A 13,842-nucleotide genomic window follows, 5' to 3' on the forward strand; every position below is an offset into this window, starting at 1 on the left:
TCTGAATATATCAGAAAGGCAAAGAAACACCTCAAAAAGTTCCAAAAGACTTGAAATATTCATAATGCAAGTTCTGAATACAACACACACAAATAAATGAGATGAAGTCAGAGAAATAAAGGGAGAGAGAAGACCCAGATTTTACATGTAGTGTTACCATTTACTCCGAAGCAGTTCTTTCCCTCCCTGTTTATCAATCACTGACCTACCTGGGTCTGTCTGTGTTGGATGGAGATCTGTTTTTGGGAGCTGCAGGAATGCTCTGTGTTGCCAGATCCCGTAGATGAGGGACTGTTTTGCTGAGCCTGGAATAAAGGTGTACCACCAATCACAAGAAGTTTTTCATCTTTCTCCACAAGCATTTATATGCATACAGACAATTACATAAAACAAATACTTCCTGATGAAAGCCAAGACTCAGGGGCATGGAGCCAAGATGACATGGTGGCTTAGACCATTTTACTGTAAATAGTTTAAAACACCAAATGCTTGCAAATGAATTTTTAAAATATGGAAATTAAGTATGTAAATGTCCTTTTCACTGTACAACTGATGCTTGAACAACACATGGGTTAAAGGCGCTGACCACCCACCACCCTCCTCCAACCATGCAGTCAAAAATCCACAGGTAACTTTACAGGTGGCCCTCTGGATCCACAGTTCTGAATCTGCTGATTAAACCAGTCTCGAATGGTGTAACACACAGTATGGATGTATTAAAAAAATTTCACATCCAAGTGGACCTGAGCAGTCAGTCCAAACCCACATGTCTTAAGAGTCAACTGTAAATGTGCTTTCGCAGGACAGGTTGGTGAAGCACTCAAGCACAGGGGACGCTCATGGCTCCAGGCAGAAAGGACTGGGAACTTCTACTCACAAGAGCATCCAAGACTCTCAAACTTCACCCAGGAACACACAGTGGGCCAAAAATTCTGGCTGATTTACAATATTGTCACTTGTTTACTGTGACATTTTATACATAAATGATGGGGCATTCTAAGGCACTTTCAAATTTAGAAGGTTTAGGACTTAATATAATTCAACTGTTCAAGAATATGCAATCACTATACAGATGGTCACCAACTTAACAACAGTTCCACTTAACAAGTTTTCAACTCTATGATGGTGCGAAAGCAACACGTTCGGTAGAAATGGTACTTCAAATTTTGAATTTTCACCTTTTCCTGGGTTAGTAACATGTGACACAGTACTCTCTCAAGATGCCAGGCAGCAGCAGCAGGCCACAGCGCCCAGTCAGCCAGATTCATGAAGGTAAACAACCAGATACACTGACAGCCATACACCCAGACAACCATGTTGATTTTTACTTTCAGTATTCAATAAATTACATGAGATTCACCACTGTATTATAAAATAGATTTTTTGTTAGGTGATTGCAGGCTAATGTAAATGTTTTGAGCACATTTAAGGTAAGCAAGGTTGAGCTATGATATATTCGATAGGTGAGGTATATTAAATATATTTTGATTTACGAATGATATTTTCAACTCATGACGTGTTATATCAGGACCTAATCCCATCATAAGTCAAGGAAGACCTTTACTCCAAAGAGTACTTTTAAAAACAATATTGCACTCAACACAGTAGAACCTATCATAGACATAATTACAAAATACTGGATATTCTGGGGATTATGGGCTAATGGAAATGTCATCTCATCAAAGAATACAGTATTTCCACATAATGTTAAGTTTCATCTGGTACTTCCTAATTATTCCATTAATTATTTCTTTATTCATTAACATTAAAACAATGTATAACCACCACCTATTGAGCAATTACTGCCATGATCACAAGTAGTCCTTCAGTTCAGTTCAATTTAGTCACACACTCATGTCCAACTCTTTGTGACCTCATGAACCGCAGCACGTCAGGCCTCCCTGTCCTTCACCAACTCCTGGAGTCCACCCAGACTCAGGTCCATTGAGTCGGTGATGCCATCCAACCATCTCATCCTTTGTTGTCCCCTTCTCCTCCTGCCCTCAGTCTTTCCCAGCATCAGGGTCTTTTCAAATGAGTCAACTCTTTGCATCTGGTGGCCAAAGTATTTGAGTTGCAGCTTCAACATCAGTCCTTCCAATGAACACCCAGGACTGATCTCCTTTAAGATAGACTGGATGGATCTCCTTGCAGTCCAAGGGACTCTCAAGAGTCTTCTCCAACACCACAGTTCAAAAGCATCAATTCTTCAGCACTCAGCTTTCTTCACAGTCCAACTCTCACAACTATACAGACTACTGGAAAAACCATAGCCTTGACTACATGGACCTTTGTTGGCAGAGTAATACCTCTGTTTTTTAATATGCTGTCTAGGGTGGTCATAACTTTCCTTCCAAGGAGTAAGCATCTTTTAATTTCATGGCTTCAGTCACCATCTGCAGTGATTTTGGAGGCCAAAAAAATAAAGTCAGCCACTGTTTCCCCATCTGTTTGCCATGAAGTTATGGGACCAGATGCCATGATCTTAGTTTTCTGAATGTTGAGCTTTAAGCCAGCTTTCTCGCTCTCCTCTTTCACTTTCATCAAGAGGCTCTTTAGTTCTTCACTTTCTGCCATAAGAGTGATATCATCTGCATATCTGAGGTTATTGATATTTCTCCTGGCAATCTTGATTCCAGCTTGTGTTTTATCCAGCCCAGCATTTCTCATGATGTACTCTGCATATAAGTTAAATAAGCAGGGTGACAATATATAGCCTTGACGTACTCCTTTTCCTATTTGGAACCAGTCTGTTGTTCCATGTCCAGTTCTAACTGTTGCTTCCTGACCTGCATACAGATTTCTCAAGAGGCATGTCAGGTGGTGTGGTATTCCCATCTCTTTAAAAATTGTCACAGTTTGCAGTGGTCCATACAGTCAAAGGCTTTGGCATAGTCAATAAAACAAAAATAGATGTTGTTCTGGAACTCTCTTGCTTTTTTGATGATCCATCAGATGTTGGCAATTTGATACTTGGTTCCTCTGCCTTTTCTAAAACCACCTTGAACATCTGGAAGTTCACAGTTCATGTATTGCTGAAGCCTGGCTTGGAGAATTTTGAGCATTACTTTACTAGCGTGAGATGAGTGCAATTATGCGGTAGTTTAAACATTCTTTGGCATTGTCTTTCTTTGGGATTGGAATGAAAACTGACTTTTTCCAGTTCTGTGGCCACCGCTGAGTTTTCCAAATTTGCCGACATATTGAGTACAGCACTTTCACAGCATCATCTTTTAGGATTTGAAATAGCTCAATTGGAATTCCCTCACCTCCACTAGCTTTGTTCATAGTGATACTTCCTAAGGCCCACTTGACTTCACATTCCAGGATGTCTGGCTCTAGGTGAGTGATCACACCATCGTGATTATCTGGGTCATGAAGATCTTTTTTGCACAGTTTTTCTGTGTATTCTTGCCACCTCTTCTGAATATCTTCTGTTTCTGTTAGGTCCCTAACATTTCTGTCCTTTATTGGGACATTTGTATGAAATGTTCCCTTGGTATCTCTAATTTTCTTGAAGAGATCTCTAGTCTTTCCCATTCTATTGTTTTCCTCTATTTCTTTGCACTGATCGCTGAGGAAGGCTTTCTTGTCTCTCCTTGCTATTCTTTGGAACTCTGCATTCAAATGGGTATATCTTTCCTTTTCTCCTTTGCTTTTTGTGTCTCTTCTTTTCACAGCTATTTGTAAGACCTCCTCATACAGCCATTTTGCTTTTTGCATTTCTTTTTCTTGGGGATGGTCTTGATCCCTGCCTCCTGTACAAGGTCATGAACATTGTCCATATGAACAACATCCATAGTTCTTCAGGCACTCTGTCTAGCCCCTTCAATCTATTTCTCACTTCCACTGTATAATCGTGAGGGATTTGATTTAGGTCATACCTGAATGGTCTAGTGCTTTTCCCTATTTTCTTCAATTTAAGTCTGAATTTGGAAAAAAGGAGTTCATGATCTGAGCCACATTCAGCTCCCGGTCTTGTTTTTGCTGATTGTATAGAGCTTCTCCATCTTCGGCTACAAAGAATATAATCAATCTGATTTCGGTATTGACCATCTGGTGATGTCCATGTGTAGAGTCTTCTGTTGTGTTGTTGGAAAAGGGTGTTTGCTATGACCAGTGTGTTCCCTTGGCAAAACTCTATTAGCCTTTGCCCTGCTTCATTCTGTACTCCAAGGTGAAATTTGCCTGTTACTCCAGGTGTTTCTTAACTTCCTACTTTTGCATTCCAATCCCCTATAATGAAAAGGACATCTTTTTTGGGTGTTAGTTCTAAAAGGTCTTGTAGGTCTTCATAGAACCGTTCAACTTCAGCTTCTTCAGCATTACTGGTCAGGGTATAGACTTGGATTACCTTACAAAACCCTATAAGGAGGTGCTGCTATTCTCATTTATAAAGAAAATGCAAATCTGAGATATTAAGCACCTACATGGAGTCACAGAGCTGGTCAGTGGGGGAATAAGAATTGTGGGCTATCTGCATCCACGGTAACCGATCTCTGTGAGCACAGTACACCGACTGCCTCGCATCAGCCATTATGGGGACTGCTGCGAACAGGCCACAAGCAAGCTAAGCACTTCACACACACAACTAAACTGAAGGCTCACAACAGTCTTGTAAGGTAGGCGATAATATCATCTCCATTTTTATTTATTCATTCATCAAATACTCACTGAGAACATCCTCATCTAAGTATCATGTTAGGTGCTCGGGACACAATGGCAAGAAAAATAGAAACAAAACCTAAAGGCCCAGTTATCACCCTGCCTTATTAAACTCATAAACCAAGAAAAGATGTATTAAGCACTGGATATATACTTGTTGACAGAAACTGTTAAACAATCATATAATAAATACAAAATTGCAATTAAGGATATGTGCTATAAGCATATACAACAAGGTACCTAACCTAACATAATGAATTGAGGGTTAATTCCTTGATAAAATAATGTCAGAGTTAAAATTTGAAGGAAATAAGCAGTCAAAGAGAAGAGACGATAGGGTCATTCCAGGTTCTCACATTCCATACAAGAACCCAAAGGGAAGAGAGAGAACAGTTGTGGGGATCAAAAAGTAAAAACTGAGGAGTCAGTCTCAAACAGATAAAACAATGTACACAGCCTCTAAGTCAGAGCAGTGATTAGAGCCAGGTTTAGGAGAGTCTAAATAATGAGTAGGTAATGTTCCCTACTCTTCCTACAATGTGGCAAACCTAACCTCATCTTACTGATGAAGGGTTATGATTGTAAAACTCACGTACTATACTGCACTGTGTTACAACCATTATCTCCTTCAGTTATCATTAGATTGCTTTTAAAATCCTAACCTTTTAAAACCTATCTCTAAATAAACATGACTGAGCTGCTTTTATAATAAACACCAACAACAATCACATGACAGGCTAAAAGGCTCTTTCTATGAACTTCTAGATTTTGGTGTATGGGTTTTTTACTTTTTTTAATGTCTTTTCCTTTTTTAATATGTGCTCATTTCTAAGTTTTCTTTCAGCAAACAAAGGGTGCTAGAATGTCATTCAAGGAGTTGTTTCCAAATTAAAGCTCTCTGTAAAAATGTACATATAAATAGCCCCATGATAAGAAGTAAAACTGCAGAAAGTTAACTGAGTCAGTAGGACAGAAGTAAGAAGGTAGCAAATCCTCATGAAAATGAAATTAATACTTGCAAAAGATAAGAGAACTACAAAAATATAAGGACCTACTGTGACAAGTAAATCCGTGAAAATGCTCTAATTCTTATCATTCATTCGGTATTAATTATGAACCTCTGTGCCTGGTCCTGTGTTAAACACTAGAAATGCAACACTGGAAAACAAAGAGAGCTTAGTCTCCTGAGTCCACAATTACAGGATCATGTTCTCAAGAAATGAGAAGCTGATGGCCTTGCCAAGCAGACCATTGTAGTTGTAAATTTAGTCCAACCCTTACTCAGCAAAACATCCTTCCCAGACTTCCGTGTTCTTCGTTCCAATTAGAGAAGTAGTATTGGCTTCTAATTCATAATTACAGGCTAGATTTCCCAAAGTCCTACTGATACTTGGAAGATTTTCTTTCTAAATGAAATCCTAACAGCATTAAGAAACAAACGAGAATCAAGAATCAGAAATTTTTAAAAACTTTAAGTTTTAAGAAACACTCAAAAGCATTTGGGATCAGACTGATAGAAAAAGTAAAATAAATTCACAGCTGAAAACACGAGCAGTAAAACAGGCTGGTTCTCTTGAAAGGGAACTCCTCCAAAGCCCCACACTGAGATTTACCTTTACCAGGAGTGACCCTTGGAACAATTATCAGACATTTAAAACCTATATAGTCCAACAGGGTCCCCTCTTGATCTCTCCCTTGCATAGTGAGGGCCATGGATACTACTGCTTCTGAACCAAGGGTAAAGCACACGAACTTGTCTCTCAAGTAAAAAAAACAAACATGTAAATATTTAAAATGGAAAATGAGTGAGTCCAGGGGGAGGGGCTTCTGCTGTTAATATTGTGTCCTAAGGAAAAAAGTAAAGAAAGTACAGTATCCCCGCCCCCTACAGCTGACAGAATCGAGGAAGACGTGGAATACGCCACTAAGAGTTAGAGTTACCTAGCAAAACAACGCCCTCCTTATTTCCATGTGTGTAAAGGAGCTGGTTTTTCTGCTGAGAGCTGACCAGATGCTTACACAGGAGTAACACTCGCACACACACACACACCAATGGAGAGCTATTTGGGAAGCGGTACAATGCCACTGCAGGGAAAAATCCATGTCAGTAACCTATGCTAAATCACCTTAATAGTACTGCATTCAACTAAAGCAAAATACATTTTTCAAGAAAACCAACAGCACAAAGTGAAGATCCAACATGAAAAAACAAAACCTGATCCAAGAGAAAATAGAGTACTCAATAAAAACAACTTTAAAAATAAAATATGTCCAGAGAGGGTTAAAAGGATACTACATCTATAAAAATGGAAAATTAGTAAAGAACATGAAAAATAAATGTGACAAGATAAGAGTATCAATATTCTTAAAAGCGAGTACATGAGCTAAGTAACAAAATGCACAGAGCTGAACACAGAAAATCTGAAAGACAATGTCAAGAAAATCTCCCAGAGGAAGAAACAAAGTCAAGTAGCATGAAAGAAAAGTTAAGAAACATGAACAGGAAGAGGCTTCAAAACTATCTAACAGGCTTTTAAGGAGGAAAAGAGCAGAAGGAAAGAAAAATCTAAGAACAGTAAAATAAAGCTTCTCTGAGGTAAAAGGTTTTTAGGACTAAAAAAGGCTATGACATGACAAGGACAAGACAAATAGTGGACAGACCTCAAGAACAAAAAGATACCATACGATCATCTCAACAGATGTAGAGAAAGCATCGAACACCCTTTCATGATGAACTCAATGAACTCAGAATAGAAGGGAACTTTTTCAACACCAAAAAAGGCCATCTCTGAAAACATTTGCAATAACATGAAAAAGAATAAACTCTTAGAAATAATTTGAACAAAACAAGGGCAAAATCTACACACCAAAAATTTCAAATTTTATTACTAATAAAAAGAAATTAAAGATACCTAAATAAATGGAAAGATATCTCATATTCATGGACTGGAAAACAATATTTTTATGAAGTCAATACTCCCCCAAATTAGTCTGCAGAGTCAACACAACTGCTATAAATTTCATCTGGTCTGTTTACAGAAACTGAAAAGCTGATCCTAAAATTCATATGGAAATACAAGGGATCCCCCAGCCAAAAAAAATCTGCAAACCACATTTTTTAAAATTAAAGCATTTAAGAACATCTTATGTTTATTAAAAGATGTAGCTTTTGAGGAAATAACAGACCTCATATATATATTAAAAAAAATCTTTTAGACCTTGACAACTATAACTGTCTCATTCAATCAAAACTAATTCAGTGACTAGGACTGTTTTCTTCTCAGTGAATCCAATAAAATCACCCGGTTTTACAGTGCACAATAATGAAACAACCATAATATTGTAAAGGCTCCTTAAATGTTTTCAATTTTTAGAATAATTTATAAAGCAGAAACAAATCAATTATAGTTAAAATAACAAACTAAATATCACAAACAATGTAACAATAACTAAAAGGATGAAAGATGAAAAAGGAAGCTGGGTATGTTAAACATCTCTCACAGTGGGGAATGTTGATTGCATAAAAGATAATTTGAAGTTAAAATGGCATTCAGTACAAAATCTAAAACAAACTCTTTAACAGTGATTATCTCATGAATACAAAGGAAAGAATTTTACTCTTCTCTATCACTTCAATTATTCGTAGGTCATGCACATATAACTACTTTTACAATTTAGAAAAGTATATGTTTATAATGTTAAAAATCAAATTTCCTATGTTGAAACACATAAAATTATGTAGCAATATGATTTTAAACAGGCTTCCCTTGTGGCTCAGCTGGTAAAGAATATGCCTGCAATGCGGGAGACCTGGATTCAATCCCTAGGTTGGGAAGAACCCCTGGAGAAGGGAAAGGCTACCCACTCCAGTATTCTGGCCTAGAGAATGCCATGGATGTCCATGGGATCAAACATTCAAAGGATCAGACTCATAATATTCTGCCACCTATTTTTACTTATCAGTATTGAACTACAGGTCTTTCATTGCTAGCACATATACCTCACTTTTTTTTAATGAGGGCAATACTCTCCCAAATTAATCTGCAGAGTCAGCACAGTTGCTATAAATTCCATCTGGTCTGGTTTACAGAAATTGAAAAGCTGACCCTAAAATTCAGACGGAAATGCAAGGGATCCCATGGCCAAAAAAAGTCTACAAACTACATAAAAGTCTATCTCACTTCATTGGTCAACTGTAGAGCATCCCATCGTATATACATATTATATTTTATTTAACTAGTCTTTATTTGAAAAATGCCTTCATTAATTCATACAACATATAATTAAACTGTGTGTTTATGAGAGCAGATCTGGTTCCAGCATTGGCGGTGCACAAGTGAACAAAGTGAAGTCCTTGACCCGATGCAGGTTACATTTCAGTGGAGGGGAGTTAGGAAGGGGGTGGGGAGTGAGACAAAGAAGTAAATTATAGCAGGTAAGGCAAAGAAGATGATGATAAGGCAAAGAAGAAAAATTAGGGCACAGCAGCTATATGATGTTTGGGGGGAGCAGGAAGGAGTGCTGCCTTATACACTACAGTCTTTCTAATAGGCTGTCGATTTAAAACAAGACTAGAGAGAACCAAGGGGACAAGGCAAGGTGATATTTAGAGGAAGAATGTTAAGGTAAAGGCCCTGAGGTGAGAGACACCAGGTAATATTTGAAGAAGAAAGGCAGTCAGTGAGGATGGAACTTGGTGAGGGATGGAGACAGTAGTAACAGATGTTAAAGTGGTGGGAAACAGGCCATGCAAGGCGTTATGTGCCATTATAAACACTTGTGAGCAGGGGAGTGGCATGCTTGGACTTAAGTTCCAATGGGATCACTCTGATCTGCTGAGAACAAAGGCAGAAACTAACAGTTCAGTTAGGAGGCTGCCACCATGATCTCAGTGAGAGACAAGATTTGAGTGGTCATCTAAGGGCAGGGGAAGTGGCAGGATTCTGAACATATTTTGAAGGTACAATCAGTAGACTTGCTGATGGATTCAGAATTAGGATATAAAATAAAGAGATAAGACTAGAATGACTCCAGGATTTTTGAACAATTGTAAGCAGAGAGCTGAAAATTACTGAGATGTGGAAGAAATGGGGTTTGGAATGGGGGAACAAAGTGAAGAATTCAGCTTCGGTCGTGTTAAATTTGATGTGCCTATTAGACACAGACAACTGACTACATAGGTCCGGAATTGAGGGAAGGGCTCTGGGCTGGAGATGTAAATTTGGAAGTCTTCTGAGTATAGGTGATGACTGAAAGTAAGAAACTAAACGAGATTCTCCTCACTGAAAGATGGTATACAAGAGGACTGGAGACTGAGCCCTGGGGCACTCCAATATTTGGAGATCCAGGAAATGAAGAAGAATCAAAAAGGCAGAAGCAAAGAAAAGACCATGTGTTTCAAGAAGGGACTGATTAACTGCAGCTAATAAATTATTATTATTATTTTTTTTTTTTTTTTAATATTATTTTATTAGTTGGAGGCCAATCACTTTACAACATTTCAGTGGGTTTTGTCATACATTGACATGAATCAGCCATATAGTTACATGTATTCCCCATCCCGATCCCCCCTCCCACCTCCCTCCCCACCCGACTCCTCAGGGTCCTCCCAGTGCACCAGGTGAATTATTATTGAGAAAGTTCTGAGAACTGACTGCCCAGACTTAGCAACGTGGAGATAACAGGTATTCTTGTTAGAAGTTCCTCTGAAACACTGTAGAGGGACACTGCTTCCAGATTTTTGCAATTTATAAACAATACAATAAACATCTTTGTGTAGTTCATGGGAATGGAATTTCAGGACCCAAGGATATGTAACCTTAGCACTGAGATACACTACCAACCTGCCCAAATGACTGTACCAATCTATACATACACACAGCACTATATGTGTATCTAAACGAATACCTGTACCAAGAATCACCAAATTTACTAGTCCTTATCAATTTGATAAGTTATTTTATTTTGCATTTCTCTATGGCTGAAGTTAACCAATTTCTCACATTGTTAGACATTTGTCCTTTTTTCCCGTTAAAACTGCCTGTTCATAGGCTTTGCCTTTTATTTTTTTTAAAGGAAACTGCTTGTCTCTATTAACCAACATTTGTTATATATTAATGCTAACTTTTTTGCTTTTCTCCTTTTTTATCTCACTAAGTTTATATCCCGGTTGGAACTGCAGAGAAGCAAAGAGAAATAAAACTATACCAAAGCTTCTAGGCCTTTGGTTTTTATACTGTTTCCATGTTCCTTCTTCAGATGTGATTACCATGTTACTCCTCTATAAGAAAGCATTCCAAAGCAGAGAGATGCTGGGCCATCACGGTGGCAGTGGAAACGGTGAGAGATGGTCAGATTCTAGATGTAAGTATGTCTTCTGACAGATTAGACGTAGAACATGAGGAAAAAAGGAGGCATTAAAGATAAAGCCATGTGTATTAGTTCTCTATTGCTCAGCAACAAATTACCCCCAAACTTAAAGAACTGTGAGGTAATACATGGGCACTGTTTTAAGCTGAGGAAGGAAAGAATGAGAAAAGGAAGGAAGGGCAGAAGGGATTCAAATAATATACAATGATCCCGATCTAATTATTTTATTATTTTTATCTCCCTTCCTTAAGACACCCACCATTTCATGGCCTTTTTTAATACAATCACACGTGGGTTAATCCCAGAGATTATAGAGATTTATTTGCTCAGAAACCATGGAGCAAGTTAAGGAGGAAACAGATTACTGGAGAAAATGAACCAGTAAGAGAGAAAGAAACGTTGATCAATGGTAATGTTAGCTCTGAAGGAGGCCCCTAAAAATGGAGGGATAGGGCGATGGGACTTTCTGTTGCTTTATTGCGTCACTGAAAACAAACAGGTACTTGGCAGGGTAAAAAAAACCAAGAAAAGCAACAACTTTTAAGTCAAACTGCATTATAATTTGACAAATAAAAAATGGGGTCAAACATTTATAATAATCAAATTCCTGTTCTTTTTTTTTTTTTTCAAATTCCTGTCCTTCAAGGAAGAAAGTAAGCTGAAAGGAACAAACAGGTAACCAAACAGTCTTGGAAAAGCAACTGTGCTAATACTCTGAAGAAATGAAGAAAGCAAGCATGCAGGCTGTCCAGATACCATAGAGGGGAAAATGACTAGTAAGCATGCCTGTCCCCACACTAATATTTTATTAACTTGAATATTACTTGAAATAAGCGATGGTTGGAGTCTGGAGATTTTATTTTTAATTGTAATGGAATTTAATCTGTATTTTCTGTTCTTTGTGAACCTAGCTTGTGTTTTCCATCCCACAGGACACTCAGACTTTGTGAAAGCAGTCTCTCTCAGCGCCTTGAGCCAAGCTGGGCTGAGCACAAGCACACACCTTTAGAGGTAACACAGAGTTAAGAGATCATCATCTCTCTACCAAAGTCCTTACTCCACCTTGGAGCCCCAGGAAAACAAGGATGTGTATAAACGCAGCCTCAGTACTCACTGAGACAAAGGTGAAGCAGAGGCCAGCTCCCCTCTGCGCCAGCTGCTCCGTGTCGAGCCGAGGCTTCGCCAGCATCACTGACATGAGCGTTGGCAGGGCAGACTGCTCCTCTGACACCTCCTTTGCAGCGCTGCCATCTAAACCATAGAGAGGCTGTTCTACTCGCCGCTGGAAAACACGAAAGGAAACACGCAAATTACATGACAAAGAAAACAGCTGATACTGCCAAAACATGCAACAGATTAAACACAGTTATCAGATATAAGAAAGGCTTAAAAAAAAAACCCTCTGAAAACAAATACGGAGAGTACAGTCACATTATCACTGGATTATGACCTATCTATAAACCTGAGTTAGTACATTTTAATGGTTCTATATTTACAGAACTCTGAATTTGCAGGTTACTTTGTAGAGTTCAACAAACAACTTCATTATACCCTCAATTCTACAAGGAAATGCTATTTCTAAGCTCTAGGTTAAAAAGATTAAGGCATTTGACCCCTACTTACTTCACTCTCTATTCTATTCTATTACCATATTATACCTATATGCAAAATATAAAATAAATACAAACAAAAGAGTAATACACCACAATTATGTATGGCCTATTCCAGAAATATAAAGATAGTTCATTATTCTATCTACTAATGTAATTCACTACATTAATGTTGGTGGGAGGGCAGAGAATCAAGATTCTTTCCTTTAGATGCAAAATAATCTGCACATTGTTGGGCAATACTTCAAAAAAAAAAAAAACTATAAGTATCCATTTATAATTCAACAGAGTATTTTTTCAGAAATAAACATAACTATAATTAATGGTGCTATACTTGAGACACCTTCATTAAAATTAGGAGCTAGACAGGGAATAACACATGAAAATCACAGTCATTCAACATTATCATAGAATTTTTAGCCAAAGTGATAAGGACAACAATATGAGGTATAAACACTGGAAAATATCAAACATTAGAAAGTGTCAATTTTGGATGATATAACTATTCACAAAGGAAACCAAACAAATCAACTGAAAAACAACAAATAAGAGTTCAGTAAGATGGCCAAGTATAAAATAAATACACAAAAGTCAACAACTTCCCCACATATCAACAACTGATTATAATCAGAACAAGTAGCATCAGGAGAAAAAGCAGATTCAAAATTATCTGTAAAATACTTAGAAGAAACCAATATGCGGATTACACATAAAACAAAAACTATAGTTCACTGACAAATATAAAAGACAACCTACATTAAATGTCAAAATACTATGCTCCTGAGTTCAAATTTTATATATGTCAAATTTCTCTAAAAGCCAGTGCTTAGGGCTTTTTGCGTATTTTTGTTTCTATTTTTGCAAGAAAGGGTGTTGGGGTAGTATAGCGATTTCCCTCTGTGCTCTGGGGAGACTGTTTCTATGGATTTTCACATTTTAGTTCTGAGGTCCACTTGGAAAAATAATCAAAATTAGCCATGTAATTTTTGATAGAGGGTACCAGGGAAACCTGACTGGCTATTAAAATTTACTACAAAGCAACACTGGCCTCTCTGGTGGCTCAAGAGTGTTTTAAGAATCCACCTGCCAGTTCAGGAGACAACCCTGGTTTGGGATGATCCCCTGGAGAAGGAAATGACAACCCAGTCCCATATTCTTGCTTGGGAAACCCCATGAACACAGGAGAGACCAGTGGGCT

General features: G+C 37.9%; 1 protein-coding gene across 5 annotated transcripts in view; it reads right to left on the minus strand.

Annotated features, from left to right (window-relative positions):
• The window catches only part of TLK2 (tousled like kinase 2), a 127,380-nt gene that overhangs the window by 59,469 nt on the left and 54,069 nt on the right, over window positions 1-13,842 (minus strand). For all 5 annotated transcript variants that reach the window (XM_065909581.1, XM_065909579.1, XM_065909577.1 and 2 more), the window contains 2 exons: window positions 12,149-12,316; window positions 210-305 (listed from right to left, as the gene is read on the minus strand). In XM_065909581.1, coding sequence (XP_065765653.1) covers window positions 210-305; window positions 12,149-12,316 — 264 coding nt within the window. The remainder of the gene's footprint in view (window positions 1-209; window positions 306-12,148; window positions 12,317-13,842) is intronic.

This window comes from Muntiacus reevesi, chromosome 18 (genome assembly GCF_963930625.1).
Source record: "Muntiacus reevesi chromosome 18, mMunRee1.1, whole genome shotgun sequence".
NCBI lineage: Eukaryota > Metazoa > Chordata > Mammalia > Artiodactyla > Cervidae > Muntiacus > Muntiacus reevesi.